Source organism: Carcharhinus amblyrhynchos, unplaced genomic scaffold (assembly GCF_965287045.1).
Source record: "Carcharhinus amblyrhynchos unplaced genomic scaffold, sCarAmb.v2.hapA scaffold_75, whole genome shotgun sequence".
Classification (NCBI taxonomy): Eukaryota; Metazoa; Chordata; class Chondrichthyes; order Carcharhiniformes; family Carcharhinidae; genus Carcharhinus; species Carcharhinus amblyrhynchos.
Window position 1 is genome coordinate 844101 of NW_027649815.1, and position 17724 is coordinate 861824.

Genomic DNA, 17724 nt, shown 5'->3' on the forward strand with positions numbered 1-17724 from the left:
GTCCTGGAATTATTGTGGTGATAAGGTGCAGGGTGGCCCGGGAGGGTTCACATCTGGGAGGAACAGGCCTGATATTCCAGCACCCTCTGACTGCCTGAGACAGAGAGAGAGAGAGACAGATAGAGAAAGAGACAGAGAGAAAAATACAGAGACACAGAGAGAGCGAGAGAGAGAAAGACAGGGAAAGACAGAGGGAGAGACAGAAAGAGTGAGAGAGACAGTAAGACAGACAGAGACAGAGAAAGACAGGGAGACAGAGAGAGTAAGAGACAGAGCAAGAAAGAGATAGAGAGAGAGAGACAGATAGAGAAAAACTCAGAGAGAGAAATACAGAGACCGAGAAAGAGAGAGAGACAGAGGGAGAGACAGAGAGAGTGAGAGAAGACACAGAGGGAGAGAGACAGAGAGAGTGAGAGAGACAGAAAGACAGACAGAGACAGAGAAAGAAAGACAGGGAGAGACAGAGAGAGAGAGACAGAGAGAGAGAAAGACAGGGAGAAACAGAGAGAAACATAGAGAGAGAGAGAGAAAGAGAGACAGAGAGGGAGTGAGACGGAGAGAGAGAGAGAGACAGAGAAAGACAGAGGGAGAGAGAGTAACAGAGAGCGAGCAAGAGAGAGACAGAGAACAGCGGTGGCACGGTAGTTAGCACTGCCGTGCTAACTGGGTTCGATTCCAGGCTTTGGGCACGGTCTGTGTGAAGTCTGCACGTTCTCCCCGTGTCTGCATGGGTTTCCTCCGGTTTCCTCCCACCATTTGAAAGACGTGCTGGTAAGGGTGCATTGACCCAAACAGATGCTGGAGTGTGGCAACTAGGGGAATTTCACAGTAACTTCATTGTAGTGTTAATGTAAGCCTTACTTGTGACCAATAAGTACACTTTAAACTTCAGAGTGAGATAGAGAGAGACACACAAACATGGAGAGAGAGAGAAAGGGAAAGACAAAGACACAAAGAGACAGAGACACACACACAGACACAGAGAGACAGAGACACAGAAAAAGAGAGAGAGGCACACACAGACACAGAGAGACAAACAGAGACACAAAAAAGAGAGAGAAACAGAGAGACATAGACAAAGTTACACATATTCAAAGACACAGAAAGACAGAGAGAGAAAGACACACACAGAGGGAGAGAGAGAGAAACACACAGAAAGACAGAGAGACACACACACACGGACAGAGAGAGAGAGAGAAAGGGAGAAACACACAGAGAGACAGACAGAGACACAGAGAGAGAGAGAAAGGGAGAGACACAGACAGAGAGAGACACACAATGAGATCTATGGCCTCGCAGTGGTAGTGTGGTGTCCCAGGATGGGATGTGTATATTTGAGCTTTGCTCCTGCTGCTGTGCTGCAGTAAAGTTGTAGCTTTCTGTTGAGTTCCTGATTGAGACACACACACACAATTGCGTCAGAGTCACAGAGAGAGAGAGAGAGAGAGGTGACAGCTCCCAGCCCTCACTCACTCACAGCCACTAAACACCAACCCATGAACCAGGAGCAGCCCTGTACAGACTGCCAGCATTTGCTGCCTGCTTTCAGCAATAAAGAAGCCAAGATGAATCGAAGAGACAGCAAGAGGTGAGGCAGAGATAGGCATGTTCTTTTTAAACTCTGCTTCCTGACTTTCACATGTTGCTATTTGTTGTAGGTGTGAATTCAGCCTCTGGGCATTGCTGCCGTGAAAGAGATTCAGTTACTCTGCACTGCCTGTGTGTGCGTGTGTGTGTGTGTGCCTCTGAGAACATGTGTGTGCCCCTGTGAGTATCTATGTGTCTCCGTGCGTGTGTGTGTGTGTGTGTGTGTGTGTGTGTGCCTCTGAGAGCATGTGTGTGTGTCCCTGTGAGTATCTATGTGTCTCCGTGCGTGTGTGTGTGTGTGTGTGTGCCTCTGAGAGCATGTGTGTCCCTGTGAGTATCTATGTGTCTCCGTGTGTGTGTGTGTGTGTGTGTGTGCCTCTGAGAACATGTGTGTGTCCCTGTGTGTATCTGTGTGTCTCCGTGTGTGTGTGTGTGTGTGTGTGCCTCTGAGGGTATGTGTGTGTCCCTGTGTGTATCTGTGTGTATCTGTGTGTTTCCGTGAGTGTGTGTGTGTGTGTGTGTGTGTGTGTGTGTGTGCCTTTGAGAGTATGTGTGTGTCCCTCTATGTATCTATATGTCTGTGTATGTGTGTGTGCCTCTGTCTGTGTATGTCTGGCTGGCTGTGTGTGTCTTACATGTGTGCCTGTCTATGTGTGTGTGTATATGTATCTGTGTATGGGTGTGCTGGCTGTGTGTGTGTGTGTGTGTGTGTGTACCTGGCTCTGTGTGTGTGTGTGTGTGCGCGCATGTATGTGTGTGTGTCTGTGTGTGTGTGTGTGTGTGTGTGTGTGTGTGTGTGCGCGCGCGCGCGTGTGTGTGTGTGTGTGTGTGTGCCTGTCTTTGTCTGTGCATATAGTAAGAAGTGTCACAACACCAGGTTAAGGTTCAACAGCTTTTATTTGGTATCACAAGCTTTTGGAGCACTGTTCCTTCATCAGGTGAGTGGAGAGTTGGGTTCACAAACACGGTATATATAGACAGAGACACAATTGCAAGATAATGGCTGGAATGCGAATCTTAACAGGTAATCAAGTTTCTACAGGTATGAACAGTGCGAGTGGAGAAATAATCACAGGTTAAAGACGTGTGAATTGTCTCAAGCTGGACAGTAAGTGAGGTTTTGCAAACCCAGGAAAGTCACAGGGGTTTCAGATAGTGTGACATGAACCCAAGATCCCGGTTGAGGCCGTCCTCATGTGTGCGGAACTTGGCTATCAGTTTCTGCTCAGCGACTCTGCGCTGTCGTGTGTTGTGAAGGCTGTCTGAATGCTCTTGAGAATCTCCAATCTTCAGATAAGCGTTCTCCAAGTCGGCCTTCATGACACACGACAGCGCAGAGTCGCTGAGCAGAGACTGGTAGCCAAGCTCCGCACACATGAGGACGCCCTCAACCGGGATCTTGGGTCCATGTCACACTATCTGTAACCCCCACGAATTGCCTGGGCTTGCAAAATCTCACTAACTGTCCTGGCTGGAGACAATACACATCTCATTAATCTGTGCTTAACCCTCTCTCCATTCACATTGTTTGAACCTGTAAAGACTTGATTACCTGTAAAGACTCACATTCCAATCATCATCTTGCAATTGCATCTTTTTCTATATTTGGCGTGTTTGTGAATCCAACTCTCCATTCACCTAATGAATGAGCAGTGCTCCAAAAGCTCATGATACCAAAATAAACCGGTTGGACTTTAACCTGGTGTTGTGAGACTTCTTATTGTGCCCACCCCAGTCCAATGCCGGCATCTCCACATCATGTGTATATGTGTGTGTGCGCGTGTGTCTTTGTATGTGGTCTGGCTGTCTGTGTATCTGTTGATATGTGCGTGTGTGTGTTTGTGTGTGTCTATGTGTGTTTGGACATCTGTGTATGTGTCACTGTGTGTGTGTGTGTGTGTGTGCGAGAGTGTGTGTGTGTGTCTGTGAGTGTGTGTGTCTGTGACTGTGTGTGTATGAGTGTGTATGAGTGTGTGAGTGTGTGTATCTGTGAGTGTGTGTGTGTGTGTGCCTGTGGGTGGGTGGGTGTGTGTGTGTGTGTATACATGTGTGAGTGAGTGCGTGTGTGAGTGAGTGCGTGTGTGTGAGTGTGTATGTGTGTGTGAGTGTGTGAGTGTGTGTGTGTGTGCGGACAGGTGGGATCTCAGCACGGAGATAGTGAGACAGCGTTAGAAAGTTAGAATCTAATCTTTGTACGAGAATCCAAGATTCACCTGAAGACAAAGTGTTCAGGATGGAGAGAGGGCAAGTGTCGGGCTGTGGAAAGCTGTCAGTCGGCTGTACTGAGTGTGTTGGATGGAATGGCTACTTAGACTGGGTGTGACAGCGCGGAGATTGCCTGTATCTGAAGTGGCCACTAGGTGCTGCATTTGGACAGTTCATTGAGACCTCGTATCTCCACCCTCATCCGCAACCCTCTCCCCTTCCCACACCAGCCACCCTGCTCACCTCCCTGTCCCCAACCAGTGCAATGTACGTTTGAATTTTTTCCAGGGGCAAAAGTGACGCTGGCTGGCCCAACATTCATTGCCCCTCGGGAAGCTGGTGGTGAGCCACCTTCTTGAACCGACTGCAGTCCCTGCGGTGTAGGTACACCCACAGTGCTGTTAGGGAGGGAGCTCCAGGATTTTGGGCCCAGCAACAGCCGATATTTTTCCGAGTCGGGGTGGGGAATGTTCGATCTTGAATATTGAACAACCCACCTCGTGCTGCGTAAATCCTTTCCCCAGGGCACGTCTCAGCTGCTGCAAAAGCTGCCCTTGAAACTTGCCCTTTACTCTTTAACAGTGCCCTTTGACCTCCACCCATAACCCTTAACCTGTTAATCCCCCGAAACTGCCACCCACCCCCCCGACCCGAACCACCGACCTCCCCCAACCAAACTCTCACCCTCTAGTTCTTGGTAAAGTGCCTCAAGTTCTGCAGTATTTACACAACTGTTTGGCAATTTTGTCCAACTGAATGTTTTCAGGAAGTTTTACGGAGTTAGTAACAATATGCGCGGTGTTGCACGATGGGCTGTTCCAATCAGCTCCCCGCAGTACTGGGTGAACCACTGAGCAGCTCCCAACGAGCTGAACTGAATGAAAAGTCCCACAGTGGCACAGTGGTTAGTACTGCTGCCTCGCAGCGTCAGGGACCCGGGGTCAATTCAGGCCTTGGGTCACTGCCTCTCCGTGTCTGTGTGGATTTCCTCCAGGTACTCCAGTTTCCACCCACAGTCCAAAGATGTATGGGTTAGGTGGATTGGCCATGCTAAATTGTTCCTTAGTGTCCAAATTTGTGTAGGTTAGGGGTATTGGCAATACTAAATTGCCTCTTCGGTGTCCAAAAACATGCAGGTAACATGGATAGGCTATGGTAAATTATCCCTTAGTGTCCACATTTCTGCAGGTTAGGTGGATTGGCCATGCTAAATTGCCCCTTAGTGTCCAAAGATGTGTAGGTTAGGTGGATTGGCCATGCTAAATTGCCCCTTAGTGTCCAAAGATGTGTAGGTTAGGTGGATTGGCCATGCTAAATTGCCCCTTGGTGTCCAAAGATGTGCAGATTAGGTGGATTGGCCATGCTAAATTGTCCCTTAGTGTCCAAAGATGTGTAGGTTAGGTGGATTGGCTGAATTGCCCCTTAGAGTACAAAGATGTGCCGGTTAGATGGATTGGCTAAATTGCCCCTTAGAGTACAAAGATGTGCAGGTTAGATAGATTAGCCATGGGAAATGTTTTGGATTACAGGGAGAAGGCCTGAGTAACAGACAGCCAGTACAGACTCAATGGGCCAAATGGCCTCCTTCTGCCCCGTGGAGATTGTACCATTCGGCCCCCACAACCATGTGAAAGACGGCAGAGGTTACTGTTGAGGTTTCAGAGTTACGACTTCCCTCTGAAGCGTAATCCAGGAAGAGAAACGGTACTGACTCAATAACCAATTTCTGGTGTTGTCACGGGAGAAACAATGAGATAAAAGATTGCGGGACAAAGATCCATCAACTCAGGATCCAAACACCACTGAAACAGAGTCAAACCAGCGAAGAGAGCATCAAAGATGGAGATGCTCTCTCAGTAAGCGATCCAGGGGTGGCCCATTAAGCCATAGCAAACACTGGTCTATCAGAAATAACATCTCACTGGATACATATTAAGACATGAAGCCTTCTTCAACTTGTCCCTCGCTTGAGGTTCATAGAATTATAGAAACCCTACAGTGCAGAGAGAGGCCCTTCGGCTCATCGAGTCTGCACCGACCACAATCCCACCCAGGCCCTACGCCCATATCCCTACATATTTACCCACTAATCCCTCTAACCTACGCAATTCAGGACACTAAGGGGCAATTTTAGCACAGCCAATCAACCTAACCCGCACCTCTTTGGACTGTGGGAGGAAACCTGAGCACCCAGAGGAAACCCACGCAGACACTAGGAGAATATGCAAACTCCACACAGACAGTGACCCGAGCCGGGAATCGAACCCAGGCCCCTGCATCCGTGAAGCAGCAGTGCTAACCACTGTGCTACCGTGCCACCCCAGTAGTTAAATCACTACCAATCAACTCTCCTCTCAAAGGGGAACGAAACCTGTGGTCATCTGGGACTATGACGATCTTATTTAAGTTAATGGCTGAGTTACGTCGATGTAGAGGCATTGTTTGACTTGATTTTGATTTACTATTGTCACATGTATTATTAGTATGCAGTGAAAAGTATCATTTCTTGCACGCTATACAGACAAAACATACCATTCGTAGCGAAGGAAACAAGAGAGTGCAGAATGTAGTGTTACAGTCAGAGCTAGGGTGTAGAGAGAGATCAACTTAATACAAGGTAGGTCCATTCAGTGTAATAAGCCTGTTGGAAGCAGGGAAGAAGCTGTTCTTGAACTAGTTGGTACATGTTTTTGAGCCAGTTGGTACATGTTCCCAGGCTTTTGTATCTTTTTCCCTACGGAGGAAGGTGGAAGAGAGAATATCCAGGGTGTGTGAGGTCCTTGATTATGCTGGCTGCTTTTCTGGGCCGTGGGAAGTGTAGACCAAGTCAATGGATGGGATTATTGTATCATTGTTTGCCTCTTGAGGAGGCAATAGTCTACTGGTACTGTCGCTAGACTATTAATATAGAAACTCAGCCAATGTTCTGGGGACCCGGGTTCGAATCCTGCCACGGCAGATGGTGGAATTTGAATTCAATAAAAAATATCTGGAGTTAAGAATCTACTGATGACCCATTGTCGGAAAAATCCATCTAATGCCCCTTTAGAGAAGGAAATCGGCCCGGTCTGGACTATATGTGACTCCAGAGCCACAGCAATGTGGTTGACTCTCAACTGCCCTCCAAGGGCAACTAGGGATGGGCAATAAATGCTGGGCCCAGCCAGCGATACCCATGTCCCACGATTGAATTAAAAAAAGTGTTGTGTTAAGAACCAGGCAATGTTGTTTCGATATAATATTCATAGCGAGCTAGGATGTAATTGTCATGTGGACCTGGGGTGTCATATTCACTGCTGTACTGCTGTCTGGTGCTAAGCAACAATGTCTCAGTCTGCCAGTTCTCCAGCCACAAGGACATCTTTACCAAATGCACTCAATTAAGCCCCAGCCTTTTGAGTCTGAAAGTGTGATTATTTCCAACTTCGAGGAACAGGGGGATGTAGCTGTAAATATCGCTAATGGATTCTTAAAGGCTTCTATTCCATTGGGAAGATCTAGTGAGGCAACATGAGAAACACAAGTAGCTGGAAGAATTTATTTGATGCAGGTTAGGTGGATTGGCCACGCTAAATTGCCCCTTAATATCCAAAGCTGTGCAGGTTCGGTGGATTGTCCGTACTAAATTGCCCCTTAGTGTCGAAAAAGGTGCAGGTCAGATGGGTTAGCCATACTAAGTTATCCCTTAATGTCTAAAAATGTGTGGTTTAGGCGGATTGGCCAGGCTAAATTGCCCCTTAGTGTTCAAAGATATACAGGTTAGGTGGATTGGCCATGCTAAGTTGTCCCTTAATGTCTAAAAATGTGTAGGTTAGGTGGATTGGCCATGCTAAATTGCTCCTTAGTGTCCAAAGAAGTGTAGGTTAGGTGGATTGGACACGGTAAATTGCCCCTTAGTGCCCAAAGCTGTGCAGGTTAAGTGGATTGGCCATGCTAAATGCATGGGGGTTACAGATGGGTTGGGCCTGATTAAGTTGCTCTTTCGGAGAGTGATTGCTGGCGGCCTTCTTCAACGCTGCAGAGATTCTGTCGTTCTGTTTGTCTGACTTTCGTGTAGACGTTAAAGACTCTTCATTGTTGCAATGTCACAGAACACGATTCTCAATATCTCTGTCACCTGCCCGAGCACTTTGAGAAAACTTCAGAAAACACTGCGTGAATCACATTCTCACTTTCAGTTCGGTGTTCAGTGTTGGAGATACTGTACTCTGTCGCTCCTGTCAATTCTTTAGAAAGCATCTCTTCTGGCCATAGCCACACAGTGCCGCAAGAGGCCTTTTGGCCCATCATGTCTGTGCTGGCCATCAAGCACACATCTATTCTAATCCCGTTTTCCTGCACTTGTATGCTTTGGCCTTTCAAGAGCTCATCTAAATGCTTCTTAAATGTTGTGAAAGTTCCTGCTTCTCCCACCCTTTCAGGCAGAGTTCCAGATTTCCACCAACCTCAAATCCCCTCCTGCCCCTCACCTTAAATATACCCCCTCTGGTTAGTGACCCATCAACTCAGCTTCTACTCTATCTATGCCCCTCATAATCTTATACAACTCAGTCAGGCCCCCCTCAGCCTTCACTGCTCTGAGGAAAAGAACCTACTCATTTTTAGACATTAAGGGACAATTTAGTATGGCTAATCCATCTAACTTACACATCTTTGGACATTAAGGGGCAATTTAGCATGGCCAATCCACCTAACCTATACATCTTTGAACACTAAGGGGCAATTTAGCATGGCCAATCCACCTAACCTACACATCTTTGAACACTAAGGGGCAATTTAGCATGGCCAATCCACCTAACCCGCACATCTTTGGACACTAAGGGGCAATTTAGCATGGCCAGTCCACCTAACCTACACATCTTTGAACACTAAGGGGCAATTTAGCATGGCCAATCCACCTAACCTACACATCTTTGAACACTAAGGGGCAATTTAGCATGGCCAATCCACCTAACCTACACATCTTTGAACACTGAGGGGCAATTTAGCATGGCCAATCCACCTAACCTACACATCTTTGAACACTAAGGGGCAATTTAGCATGGCCAATCCACCTAACCTACACATCTTTGAACACTAAGGGGCAATTTAGCATGGCCAATCCACCTAACCTGTATATCTTTGGACACTAAGGGGCAATTTAGCATGACAATTTACCTCACCCTTCTGCTGACTCATAGGATGGCCTGCTGACAGCCAACTCCCAATATCTCGTTCCATCTCTGGAGAAGTGATCGGCCTCCCTGCTCTTGAGCGTGGAAGCCAGCCAGGGGTGCGGGATGGTGGGAGGGCAGAGCAGTGACGGGGAAGGATCTGGGCCTCTCTGTGCACAAGGCCTGAACTCAGCCCTTCAACTGCGAGAAGATATCAGGAATAAAGAAAGGGGGAGAATAGGTCAGCTTTTCTTTCAGTTTGATTTGTGCGGTGAGCAAGTGATGTTTGTGATAACCCGGCTCGCAGTTTCAATATGAATTTAAATGTCAGCCCTGCCACAGTTGCAGAGATATGAAGTAAGACTTGCATTCAGATAGCACCGTCCACAACCATCAGAACTCTTAACACTCTCTGCAGCCTTTAGTGCGGTAATCACAATGCGCCACAACTGTCGGGATGGGGAGGCGGTGGTCTAGTGATACTATCGGTAGACTGTTAATCGAAAAACTCAGCTAATGTTCTGGGGACCTGGGTTCGAATCTCACCACTGCGGGGACTCAATCGAAGAAATTTGGAATCAATAATCTTCTGGTGACCGTGAAACCATTGTTGAAAAAACCCATCTGGTTCTCTAATGTCCCTTCAGGGAAGGAAATCTGCCTTCCTTTCCCGGTCTGGCCTACTCCAGAGCCAAAGCAATGTGCGGTTAGCTCTCAACTTTCTTTTATTCATGGGCGTCGCTGGCAGGGCTGGCATTTATTGCCCATCCCCTCGTTGCCCGAGGGTAGTTGAGAATCGACCAGAGCTGTGGCCCATGGGGGAAAGGATATGGGGGGAGGGGAAAGGCAAGGTCAAGCTGTTGAGTTGGATGATCAGCCATGATCATATTGAATCAGGCTTGAAGGGCCGAATGGCCTTGCCTTGGTGCTATCTTCTGTGCTTCTATGCCTGCACTGGCTCTCCAAGTGAGTTACACCCCTCGAACTCCTACCTCTGCACACTTTCCTGTCTGGATTACAGCCTGATCCCCTCTCGATTGAAGCTGCCTCCACCACACTCCCAGGCAGCTCATTCCAGACCCCAACCACTCGCTGGGTGAGAAGGTTTTCCCTCACGTCACATTTCCTTCTTTTGCAAGTCACTTTAAATCCGTGTCCCTCTCGTTCTTGATCCTTTTCCGAGTGGGAACAGTTTCTCCCTGTCTGCTCTGGCCAGCTTCTCCCCGCTGCCTCACAGCGCCAGGGACTGGGGTTCCATTCCAGCCTCAGGTGACTGGCTGCCTGTGTGGAGTTTGCACATTCTCCCCATGTCTGCATGGGTTTCCTCCAGGTGCTCCGGTTTCCTCCCACAGTCTGAAAGATGTGCAGGTTAGGTGGATTGGCTGTGTTAAATTGTCCCTTAGTGTCTGAAGATGTGCAGGTTAGGTGGATTGGCCATGCTAAATTACATCTTAGTGTCCAAAGATGTGTAGGTTAGGGGGGTTGGCCATGCTAAATTGCCCCTTAGTGTCAGGGGGATTAGCAGCGTAAATGCGTGTGGCTATGGGGATAGGGCCTGGGTGGGATTGTTGTCAGTGTAGACCCAATGGGCCGAATGGCCTTCTGCAGTGTAGGGTTTCTACAATTCTATTCTACCCCTCTCCTGCAGACTGGTGCCTCTTTCTACCCTATCACTGTGTTCTTACTCAGACTGCCGGGGTTTAGGCCTCCTGCACGGTGTGTGTATCGAGATGGCCACTCCATGCAGTGCTGAGGGACAGCAGCACTTTTCAGCTGTCCCACCCTTTATCTCCAGAGCCTAGTCTCAAGTGATTGCAAAGATCACAGGGCACTGCTCTGAAGAATGGCTACCATCTGCTGCCTTGTGGGATCTTACTGTGCACCAGTCGCTTGGTGAGGGTGCTGACATCATTGCTCTGTTGGTGTGTCCCAGTCTGATCAGAACTTCTGCAAAATGCCCAGACCCAACGCTGGAGTTCAAAACAATGCGTATCTGGCCTTCACCCATTGTCATTCTGGTGTGCACGACGCACGGCATGAGTGACGGTGGGTTCATAGAATCATAGAACCCTACAATGGGCCCTTCGGCCCATCGAGTCTGAACCAAACACAATCCCACCCAGGCCCTACCCCCATATCCCTACATACTATACCCACTAATCCCTCTAACCTACACATCCCTGGACACTAAGTGACAATTTCTTAGCACGGCCCAATCAACCTAACCCGCACATCTTTGGACTGTGGGAGGAAACCCACGCAGACACGAGGAGAATGTGCAAACTCCCACCACAGACGCCGGCCCAAATCCATGTATCTGCACAGCAAACAGTGATAGTCACTGAGCTGTCATGTTGCCCGTCAGCTGGCCCAGTAACTTCATTGTGGTGTTAATGTCAGCCGACACCTAAATAAACTTAAAAGCCCTTTTGAAAAATTGGCGCATCTCACCGTTGACGCATCACAGGGTAAGTTTGTGAAGAGGTGCGGGGTGGGGGAGAGTGGGGTTGGGGAGGGGAGTGGAAGGGGAAATGCCAGGGAAATAACAATCACCCACAACAACAGATAACGAGGCGTCAAGGAAGGAGAGAGAGAGATGGTGAGTTCAGAGGAAAGGCCGATATCACTCAAATCAGAGACTGACATCAGGCCCTGAATTGCAAGAGATGAGCTATTGGTCACACTCTTTACTGTCAAGAGACGAAAGAACTCCTCCCACTCAGCTGGGCTCCACCCCGTATCTCACTGACTTCAGGGTTGGCAGAGGCCCAGGGCTGCCGGGGGTGTTGTAATATACGCTTTGACTTGTTTATCAACGTGAGTGAGTGACTGGCTGCAAACTCCCTGAGCTCAAAACAGTGCGGCTGCAAACAGTCACGAAACTACTAACCAAATGAGGTGATTGGAGCACAAGAGAGCAACGACCGAATGCAGTGCGAAACACTGAGGCAACCTCGCTAATCAAATTACAATAGAGGCCTTTATTGGGCTTTTTAGATAAGGACGTGAATATGCGAGGAATGGAGGGATAGGGGGAAAGGACAGGCAGAAAGGATTTTATAGAATCCTACGGCACAGAAAGAGACCATTCAGCCCATCGGGCCTGCACCAGGCCCTACCCCCATATCCCTACATATTTTACCCACTAATCCCTCTAACCTACACATCTCAGGGGAAAATTTTAACATGGCCAATCAGCCTAACCCACACATCTTTGGCGTGCTGTCTGGCACAATGCTGTGGGCCGAAGGGCCTGAGGAATGTCACAATCAGGAGGGATGGATGGATGGTTCACACTAGGCTTTAAATCCTGGATGGAACTGACACGGTGGTTAGCACCGCTGCCCCACAGCGCCAGGGGCCCGGGTTCGATTCTCGGCTCGGGTCACCGTCTGTGCAGAGTCTACACATTCTCCCCGTGTCCGCGTGGGTTTCCTCTGGGTGATCCGGTTTCCACCCACAGTCCAGAAGACGTGCCGGTTAGGGCTCATTAGCCGTGCTAAATTCTCCCTCAGTGTTACCCAAACAGGAGTGTGGCGGCTCAGGGATTTTCACTGTTACTTCATTGCAGTGTTAATGTAAGACTACTTGTGACACGAGTAAATAATTAAAATAAATATGTTCCAACGTTGAACGCTGAGGATGTGAACACATATTTGAGATAGGTGACCCAAAATCTGGGTGGAGAGAGGAGCGGAGGTGTGGAATTAGCTGGTGGAGATTCGCATTTGATTTGATTTATTATTGTTGCATGTACTGGGATACAGTGAAAAGTGTTGTTTTTTGCGCGCTCTACAGACAAAGCATACCATTCATAGAGTACATAGGGGAGAAGGAAAGGAGAGAGTGCAGAATGTAGTATTACAGACATGGCTAGGGTGTAGAGAAAGATCGGAGTTGAGGAGGAACTTCTTCACTCAAAGGGTGGTGAATCTCTGGAATTCTCTGCCCGTTGAAGTGGTGGAGGCTACCTCGCTAAATATATTTAAGTCATGGGTAGATAGGTTTCTGATAGACAGGGGGATTAAAGGTTATGGGGAGAAAGCGGGAAAGTGGAACTGATCCACTTCAGATCAGCCATGATCTTATTGAATGGCGGGGCAGGCTCGAAGGGCTAGATGGCCTACTCCTGCTCCTATTTCTTATGTTCTTATGGACTGAATGCGAGGTAGGTCCATTCAAAAGTCTGATGGCAGCAGGGAAGAAGCTGTTCTTGAGTCGGTTGGTACGTGATCTCAGACTTTTGTATCTTTTTCCCGATGGAAGAAGGTGGAAGAAAGAATGTCCAGGGCGCATGAGATCCTTGATTTGATTTCATTTGATTTATTATTGTCACATGTATTAGTATATAGTGAAAAGTATTGTTTCTTGCACGCTATACAGACAAAGCATACCATTCATAGAGGAGGAAAGGAGAGAGTACAGAATATGGTGTTACAGTCATAGCTAGGGTGTAGAGAAAGATCAACTTAATGTGAGGTGGGTCCCTTCAAAAGTCTGACAGCAGCAGGGAAGAAGCTGTTCTTGAGTCGGTTGGTACGTGACCTCAGACTTTTGTATCTTTTTCCCAACGGAAGAAGGTGGAAGAGAGAATGTCCAGCATGCGTGCGGTCCTTAATTATGCTGGCTGCTTTGCCGAGGCAGCGGGAAGTGTAGACAGAGTTAATGGATGGGAGGCTGGTCTGCGTGATGGATTGGGCTACATTCACAACCCTTTGTAGTTCCTTGCGGTCTAGGTCAGAGCAGGAGCCCATACCAAGCTGTGATACACCCAGAAAGGATGTTTTCTATGGTGCACCTGTCAAAGTTGGTGAGAGTCGTAGCGGACATGACAAATAGCCTTAGTCTTCTGAGAAAGTAGAGGCGTTGTAGGGTGGGAAAGTAGAAGTGGGCCGGGAGTGGTGAGGGAGTTCCAAAAGTTTGGACCCGGGGCCACACTGGAAGCATGTCCACAAAAGGACAGAGGGTACACTTTTGACCTTGTCCACATGATGCCAGAATTGGAGGAGGACAAGGGTTGCGAGACCAGGTAGGGAGGTGGGGGTTGGGGGAAGGGTGGGGGAGGTGCTGGGGACGGTCCATTACAAAGGTGGCTGAGGTCATGGCGATGGGGAGGGGGCTGGATTTGAAAATATGGGCATGGATTTTGTATATGGGGACTTGGTGAACCCGGGTGCCAACGTAGTGGCCAGTGAGCAGAGGAGAACACGTTGTCACGTGAGCGCGGGTTTAGGTGGAGGGTGGAAGGAAGTGGGAGACTGGACAGGAGAGCGTCGGACTGTCAATGGTAGCCAGGGTTGAGACGGGAGTTTGAGCTGCAGCCGATGGGCCGAGGTCGAGTTTTTAGTCAGATCGTGTTGTGGAAATAGGTGGTGCTGACCGTGATGGATATGTGGCCAAGGGGTCATCTCAAGGTCAAGCTTAGGTCACTAAAGGCCTGATGCAACTCCAGCCACTTGCCTGGTGGGGGGGGGAAGAGTTTGGAATGAGCATTAAAGGCGATGGTCAGAATTTTCCAGCAAATTCCCCCTCCTCCCTCCGCCAGCGATGGGTTTTTAAGCGGCTTACCATTGGCCGTAGACTGCGGTAGCACAGTGGTTAGCACTGCTGCCTCACAGCACCAGGGAGCCGGGTTCGTTCCCCAGCTTGGGTCACTGCCTGTGCAGAGTCTGCACGTCCTCCCTGTGTCTGCGTGGGTTTCCTCCCACACTCCAAAGGTGTGCGTGTTAGGTTGATTGGCCATGCTAAAATTGGCCCTTAGTGTCAGGGGGATTGGCAGGGCACATATAAGGAGTTACGGGGGTGGGGCCTGGGTGGGATTATGGTCGGTGCAGACTCGATGGGCCGACTAGCCTCCTTCTGCACTGCAGGGATTCTATGATCTACGAACCCTGGATTACAAAGAAAAGCCCCCAACTTATTTTCCTTTTACAAACTATCTGTCGTGACTGATACTTGGAAAGTGGGGAGGATGAGGCATGTCGATGTTACAAGGAAAGAGTGGACAGCTTGGGTCTGTATCCATTGGAGTTTCGCGATTGAGGGGTGCCTGAGGAACCCCTTGTAGTCTATGGCCAGACTGGAAGACCCCGAAGACTGGCCACAACCACTGTGGGATGGGAAGCGGGGGAAATCCTAGACTCTCTCTGCATCTGCCTATTGAAACCTTTCATCATTTGAACCAGCATTCTTCGGTCAACCCTCAGGCTTGTCGCTTCAAGAAACCAGGCCGTAGGCTGTTCAAACAATCGTGAACGTAGCCCAATCCATCACTCAAACCAGCCTCCCATCCATTGACTCTGTCTACACTTCCCGCTGCCTCGGAAAAGCAGCCAGCGTAATCAAGGACCACACGCACCCCGGACATTCCCTCTTCCGCCTTCTTCCATCAGGAAAAAGATACAAAAGTCTGAGGTCACGTACCGACCGACTCAAGAACAGCTCCTTCCCTGCTGCTGTCAGACTTTTGAATGGGCCTACCTTGCATCAAGTTGATCTTTCTCTACACCAAAGAACGAAGAACAGAACAGCGCAGGAAACAGGCCCTTCGGCCCTCCAAGACTGTGCCGCGCATTGGTCCAACTAGACCATTCGTTTGTGTCCCCCCATTCCCAGTCTGCTCCTGTGAAGCTATGACTGTAACACTACAGTCTGCACTCTCTCCTTTCCTTCTCTATGAACGGTATTCTTTGTCTGTATAAGGTGCAAGACGCAATACTTTTCACTGCATCCCAATACATCTGACAATAATAAATCAAATCAAATTAAAAAAAATCTGCTCCCCTTACAACTTGGCGGACAAAATTGGGTTCTGATGTTCCTATTGTAAAAAAGGGATAAGGGGAGGTGGGGAACAGGTGGGGAGATGGATTTGATACCAGGGAGAGATCAGACACAATCTGATTGAATGGCAGAGCAAGCTTGAAGGGCTGAATTTGATTTGATTTATTATTGTCACATGTATTAACATGCAGTGAAAAGTATTGTTTCTTGCACACTATACAGACAAAGCATACCATTCATAGAGAAGGAAAGGGGAGAGTGCAGAACGTAATGTTGTAAGGTGCAGAGAAAGATTAACTTAATGTGAGGTAGAGCCATTCAAAAGTCTGATGACAGCAGGGAAGAAGCTGTTCTTGAGTCGGTTGGTACGTGGCCTCAAACTTTTGTATCTTTTTCTCGATGGAAGAGAGAATGTCCGGGGTGCGTGGGGGGCCTTAATTATGCTGGCTGCTTTTCCGAGGCAGTGGGAAGTGTAGACAGAGTCAATGGATGGGAGGCTGGTTTGTGTGATTGATTGGGCTACATTCATGACGTTTCTTGCAGAGAGCAGGATTTACCAACTTCTGCTCCTAATTCCTATGTGTTAATCACATAGAATCATAGAACCCTACAGTGCAGAAAGAGGCCCTTCGGCCTATTGAGTCTGCACCGAACACAATCCCACCCAGGCCCTACCCCCCATATCCCTACATATTATACCCACTAATCCCACTAACCTACACATCCCTGGACACTAAGGGGCAATTTCTAGCATGGCCAATCAACCTAACCCACACATCTTTGGACTGTGGGAGAAAACCACAGTACCTGGAGGAAACCCACGCAGACACGAGGAGAATGTGCAAACTCTACGCAGACAGTGACCCGAGCCGAGAATCGAACCCAGGATCCTGGAGCTATGAAGCAGCAGTGCTAACCCACTGTGCTACCGGGCCACCCATCCTGTTGGACTTCTCCATTTGCTCAGCCTGCTCTTGTTGCTCGGAGTGGCCTGCCCTGGAGAGCACAGCAGAGGGACAGAAGGGGGAGCAGTCACACAACCGTTCACCTGAGCTGGCTCCCGAAAGCCTTCACTCCATAGCATCAGGAAGCAAGGCCTCAGCCTTGAGATTTAGTCAGTGTGAGAACTACCCCTGCCATCCCACACTGCTCAGGTCAGGGAGCTGTCTTAGAGGTTGGGGGTGTGGTGTCACATTGATGTCTACAGCAGGGTCGCCGCAACGTGTGGAAACACTAACATTGGTAATGCGTTGAAGGGTTACGGGGAGAAGGCAGCAAAATGGGGAGGAGGAGAATATCAGCCATGATCGAATGGTGGAGTGGACTCGATGGGCCGAATGGCCAAATTCTGCTTTTATGAACTTAGAATACAGGCCATTTGCCCCACCCATCAGCCCTGGTCTTTATCCTCCAGCGAATATCAAATTCTCAAACTCTCTTCTTCCAAGATCCTTCAGCCCATGGTAGAACCTCCACCACCCCCCGATACCACACCCCACCCCACCGCCCCACCCAACCCCACCCCGACCTGATTTGATTTGACTTGACTTATTATTGTTACATGTTTTTGGATAGAGTGAAGAGTATTATTTCTTGTGCACAAAGCATACCATTCATAGAGTACATGGGGAGAAGGAAAGGAGAGGGTGCAGAATGTAGTGTTACAGTCATAGCTAGGGTGTAGAGAAAGGTCAACTTAGTGCGAGGTAGGTCCATTCAAAAGTTTGACAGCAGCAAGGAAGAAGCTGTTCTCGAGTCGGTTCGTGTGTGTCCTCAGACATTTGTACCTTTTCCCCGATGGAAGAAGGTGGAAGAGAGAATGTCCGGGATGCGTGGGATCCTTGATTATGCTGGCTGCTTTTCCGAGGCAGCGGGAAGTGTAGACAGAATCAATGGATGGGAGACTGGTTTGCGTGATGGATTGGGCTACATTCACAACTCTTCGTAGTTTCTTGCAGTCTTGGGCAGAGCAGGAGCCCATACCAAGCTGTGATAC

General features: G+C 48.8%; 1 protein-coding gene across 1 annotated transcript in view; it reads left to right on the forward strand.

Moving 5' to 3' along the window:
• The first annotated feature begins 1458 nt into the window (after nt 1-1458).
• Nucleotides 1459-17724, forward strand: part of LOC145337794 (RAS guanyl-releasing protein 1-like) — a 115549-nt gene continuing 99283 nt past the window's right edge. Inside the window, exon 1 of the mRNA XM_080182636.1 lies at nt 1459-1588. Within this exon, the coding sequence (XP_080038762.1) occupies nt 1497-1588 (92 nt within the window). The 5' untranslated portion in view covers nt 1459-1496. The remainder of the gene's footprint in view (nt 1589-17724) is intronic.